The sequence below is a fragment of the Xenopus tropicalis genome, chromosome 5 (genome assembly GCF_000004195.4).
Source record: "Xenopus tropicalis strain Nigerian chromosome 5, UCB_Xtro_10.0, whole genome shotgun sequence".
NCBI lineage: Eukaryota > Metazoa > Chordata > Amphibia > Anura > Pipidae > Xenopus > Xenopus tropicalis.
Window position 1 is genome coordinate 125,035,342 of NC_030681.2, and position 5,710 is coordinate 125,041,051.

Below are 5,710 nucleotides of genomic sequence, written 5' to 3' on the forward strand. Positions count from 1 at the left end.
TTATAGGCAGTTGGGGGATGTTCTTTTTTCCCATAAAAACAATCAGCGCACCAGAGGTCACCCCTATAGATTAGAGGAACGGAGCTTCCATTTGAAGCAGCGTAGGTGGTTTTTCACGGTGAGGGCAGTGAGGTTATGGAATGCCCTTCCTAGTGATGTGGTAATGGCAGATTCTGTTAATGCCTTTAAGAGGGGCCTGGATGAGTTCTTGATCAATCAGAATATCCAAGGCTATTGTGATACTAATATCTACAGTTAGTACTAGTGGTTGTATATATAGTGTATGTATGTGAGTGTATAGATTGGTAGGTGTGGGTTAAGTGTGCTGGGTTTACTTGGATGGTTTGAACTTGATGGACACTGGTCTTTTTTCAACCCTATGTAACTATGTAACTATGTAAGCTTTCCAATTTTGTATTGTAGCAGCAATCTGATTGCTAGGGTCATTTACTGTAGCAACAAAGCTGTGGTTTTAACAAGAGATGGGAATATAAATAGGAGAGAGCCTGAACAGAAAGATAAGTAATAAAATGTAACAATAGCAATAAAATTGTAGCCTCAAGAGTTTTTTGGCTGCCGTGGTCAGTGACCTGTATTAGAAAGCCAGAAAAAGTGATATGAGGAAGGCAAATAATTCAAAAACTATTAAAAAAAAGTGAAAAACAGCTGCAAAATTACTAGGAATAGGACATTTTATCATATAGTTAACGTTAACCTAAAGATGAACCACCCCTTTAAAGGTGCCAGTCATATTGCTTTTTTTTGTGTCCCTCTTCTCTAACCCCAGCTCTAAAGACCTTTTTCGTTTAGGCTAAAAATTAATGTTATACCCACTGTTGGTTGATAGTAAAAGAAGGTGGGTGACAGAAAAAACAACACGCCAATCATTTCATCCCATATGTGGGTAGCTGTAGTTTTGCAGCATGCAAAAGAATTGCTAAATGCTACCACTCCTTTTTACTCACTCCCAAATCTCTAGCAGTTGTGACCACGTTATGCCCAAAGGCAAACTTTTCCTGGTACTAAAATACTGGTAGTGTCAAATTCAGGGTAGTAGTAATAAACACTTGCAGGACTAGAGCCTGATTTTACTCCTTTCATTGTGAGGTCACCTGAGGTTTGCTTACAGTCCTAATATAAATAAGCCCAATGCACTGGGGATATAATATTGATATTTTCCATGTTTCAGCCCAGTTCCACCAAAATACCACTCTAGAACCCCATCCAAGGTGTAACCAACTATTTCATGTGATTTTGGTCCAATCACTAACTTTGATGAGGCACATTGGAAACCAATCGGCAGTGTGAGAATGCTAAGGATAAGCAGCAACAGAATGTCTGGTCCAACAACATGTTCCAGCAATTAGGTGTCCAGCACCTACTGTGCTTTTCAAGCTTTCATATAAAAGTCAGCTTGTCCACATAGAAGTGCTTGGCATCAGAGCTGGAGCTGAGCAACGCAATCAAAGTCAGGGGTATGGCTGCTCGCCTTTCGTTCGAAAAAGAGAGATTGTATGGATTCCTTTATATAATGAACTTGATTGAATAATACACGGGGTATTTATGAATACTAGAAAGTGCCAGGACCTGTAGTTCAAGCAATCCAAAACACTATACTGAATTACACACAGTAATACAAGTATAAAAAATGACAAAACAACATTTAAACCATTACAAAATCTGGCTGGTAGTGAGTGGGCCAAAAACCCAAACCTGATCCTAACCCATTACTTCCCAACCTAGTCCGAAGTCATCTTCTACTTTATGCCTCGCATTTGACCTGACTCCCCTCTGATGACCAATACATTAGTGGGATCAGACACCATAGGGCAAGAGACAGCACTTTTAGAATCACCAAAGTGCTTGAAGTTTGATCCACCACCCATCTAAACATACACCTGGGGCTCACCTTTTTGGCCCTAACCCACCCAACTTACAGGTTTCAGTTCAACCCGCTCATCACTACTGGTTAGGCCTGACACATACCTAATAGACAATCACCTGATTTCAGTATTGCTTTGAGGCAACTGCCACTGCTGACAATTTAATGGGGTCATGCAGTTCCGCCTTATGAGCTATTAATAATGTCGGCTGCTGAAGCGCTTGACATAGTTTGCCAATACCCTATGATGGGGCCCATCTAGTGCTTTATGTAGAAAAAGAAACCCAGCATAACACTTGTGAAAAATCTTTGTGATTAAGCTGAATAGCCATGAGTTATGTAATTTACTTCCGATGATTTAAATGTTAAGGGTATGGCATTTTCAGAAGATTTGTTGGCCACAGTAGCGCATATTTGCCACAAGAGACCAATATCCCCATGTGTTATTGCCCTAACAGTAGCTTTTATTTATGTTGTCCTGTATCAAAGAGGTCCTCCTAAACAAACTGCAGTGCTGATACTGGGATATCACAAGGGATAAACATGCAACAATTTATATTTCCTATGCTAGCCAGGGTGTCAACCTTAGAAGAGATTTTATTAACTCATATATTTAACAATGCACAGGTTATTGTCCCCCACTACAGTCTATATACTCCTAGGACCTCCACAATAGATATTGGGTCTGCAGTCTCTATGGTAATGCTCCCACTTGTATTACTGTGTGTATATATATATATATATATATATATATAATATGCACCCTACATCTTTTAGGGAATGTGTCTATTTCATTGCTGTAACTTGAGTTGCAGCAATACATTTCTGCCAGCGAAAACATGATATAAAATAAAATGTGTTCTATTACAAAAACCCAATTTTTCAGCCACCACAGTCTGAATAATTTAAAAAGACAAAAAAAAGAATTTTATGACAGGAATATTATCATTAAATTAAAGGTGTTGTTAACACTTTAAGGCAGGGTTTTCCCACTTCTTGTTCTTTTGCTAAACTACTATTTTTAAATGTTCCCCATGCTTAGGATATTTGTCTCAAGGAAATACTATTGTCACATGTCTATTAAACTGACTCATGGCACAGAAGCATTTACCTTGATGAGAACACAATTGTGAATGTCACTTTGTACAGCAACTCATTGCTAATTAATTTTTGATTGGGAAGTGGATTAGGCTGAGGAAGGCTGCTCATTAATCACGTGTCACAGGGTGTTTTTTTTTTTTTTCTTCTTTATAAAAGTCATATTAAAATTTGGAGCGCGGACAAAGTTAGCACATACTTTGTACAGCAATGGCACATGTAGAAATTACAGGCGCTCCCCACTGCTATTCCAGACAATTACTGATTAAATAAACGGGGTGCAATTCACAGCCTTCTGGTCACCTGCCCACAGAGCTATTAATTACCAGGATAACAAAATGCCCAGAATGTGCCTTTGCTGTAACTCATTAATCAAGAACTATCCAACCTGCATCCTCCCTGCTTAGAGTTATGATTAGAACGGGCAGCAGATTAGACTATAAAACATAAATTAAGTGTAATGATACCTATTGGATTATAGGAGTTGTAGTTTAAGAAGTTTACAACCATAGCAGATGAAGAAAAAACATTTTGAGTGTGGCACTGCTCACAGATTGACAGGCAAACTGTGATGGTATGGGAATGGAGAGTATGGACAATTTAGGACAGACTAATCCTCTCAGGTAAGCATACAGAGAAAGATGATTGTTTATTAAAACAAAGATCTGACTGGGTACAGGGCTGGCATTAGAGAAGAGGGGCAGATGCAATGCAGGATGGCTGAAGCCCTCGATGTGGTGGGGTATTAGATAAATCAGGGATTCCTAACCTGCAACTCCCAGCCTCATCGGGACATCAGCCCTTGTCTGCCCCTCACTTAGTTGTTGGACGTTGCAAGGTCTCCATATCTGGAGAGCTGCAGGTTGGGAATGTTTGAAGCTTATAGTGAAGCTTTGTTATTCCCACAGGCCCCTCTGATTAGTTGGACGGGGGTAAACACCCTCTCTGTTCAGCCCAAAACCATCCCTGACTCACACCTTGCATCATAAGCTTCAGCTCCCAATGCAAACCCCTTCCAGCTGGCACTCCCCATAGGCAAAGATACCCAACAGGTGGCCCTCCAGCTGCTACAGCTCCCAGCATTCTGGCACTTTCCCTATCAGCAGTTGCTCTGGAGGTGATTGAATGCTGCAAGTTATAGCTGCACAAGTGCCAGTAATAAAGTCACTGTCAGAAAGGGGGCGGGGCTTAAGTCCCTGATGTCACTCTCCTTTCTATGACGCCAGACAGGCACCTACTATTATCAGGTGTCTCTCCGGCCCGTCTGGCCCCTGCTCCCCTCTCCTGGCTCAGGCCTATACTTCAGCCAACAAATAACCCACGTCACCACTACCGAGAAAAGAGCTAAAACGCTAGCTACTGACAGGCAGATGGGCCCTGCGGGCGAGGGGGCAGGGGCCCCACTGTACCTGTTTACAAAAACAAGGCCGGCAAAGAGCAGAACTACCATGGCCAGGAAGGAAAACACCACGCACACACAGCCCGCAGTTAACACAGCCCTCTTGCAGCTCTGGCACCGTTCATAGCCTCTTCTGGCTGATGGTGCGCTTGGGGCCGGTGCCTCATTTAGAGCCGGAAAGGGACCCCGGCCTTGCGTGACGGCTGCCGCTGCATCTTGTCCTGGGTGGAAGCTGTAGCGCAAGTCCGCAGAGCCGTGGAACAGTGCGCCACCTGCCGGCCTCTGGTGGTACTGCAGGCCGCGCTGTTGATGATAGGTTATGGGAGGTAGGATGTCTTGGGGGAAAGGGTCGTCTGGCCGCACGTACAGAGGGAAAGCCTCCGCTACCTTGGTGTTGATTGGCAGAGCGTCCACCCGAGAGTCTGGTACTACGGTGCGATGCCGACAGACAGGGCAGGAGAGGCGCCAAGGCCTGTCTTCCCGGCGGTGCAAAGTGTTCAGACACTCCTGGCAGAAGGTGTGCAGGCACTCTAGCAGCTTGGGGGCCCTCCTGTCCAAATCGAAATAGTTATAGCAGATTTTGCACTCATATTCATCATAGGAAAGAGTAATGTCAGAGCCCATGCCGCTGGCCTGATTCACTGCCATTTTATATTTCAGTCCTAAAGCCAAACAGTCTCTCCGTCTGAAGGGCTCCCACTGATTTGCTATAGAGCATTCACCTCACTGAGTGAGCAGGCACTGACCCAGTTACCATGGGTAGTTCGGTTCTGAAGGTTGGCAGTGAGCTGGAGCCAAGAGATATCAGCCCTTTTGTTTAGCAGGTGGTTCCATGCAGAGAATCTTCCCTTCAGTGAGAGCCATGGCCCTTGTGTTCTGGATATATAGCCATACATATACTAGTCCCCTGCCAGATGGCTGGCTAGTAATCTGACAAAGGCCAAATCAAATCACTATTCCACCGGCCATTTATTAGCAATCCAAACAAACCAAGGATGCAAATTTAAAGCAGTTGACATGTAGAGTGTTCTTTCAAAATGTAAGATATAGTATCCCTGGCCTGGGACGGGTCGCCTACATATAATTAAACAGGCAGATGCCCTGAAGCGAAGTTCACCGACAAGTAGATGTACTCACCTTGAGTGAGCAAACAAGGCCGTGCTATTTATGAAAAAGTATTGGCAGCTTCATCATCTCCCGAACCCAAATAGATGATCACATTTGAAGAAGACAGTCTGACATGGAGTAAATATATCCAGAAAGCCAGGATCTCAGCATCCCTTCGACTTGACAACTGTATTCTCCTTGCTGCTCCTCTTCCTCCCTTTGTC

General features: G+C 43.5%; 1 protein-coding gene across 1 annotated transcript; it reads right to left on the reverse strand.

The window, feature by feature from the left end:
* Positions 1–3,431: 3,431 nt before the first annotated feature.
* On the reverse strand, positions 3,432–5,027 carry LOC105948357 (E3 ubiquitin-protein ligase RNF152-like). Its single transcript, XM_012970655.1, has 2 exons — positions 4,390–5,027; positions 3,432–3,447 (listed from the first exon to the last, which is right to left on the reverse strand). Exons 1-2 carry the CDS (start codon positions 5,025–5,027, stop codon positions 3,432–3,434), a joined length of 654 nt encoding a protein of 217 aa, XP_012826109.1.
* Between the last annotated feature and the right edge of the window lie 683 nt (positions 5,028–5,710).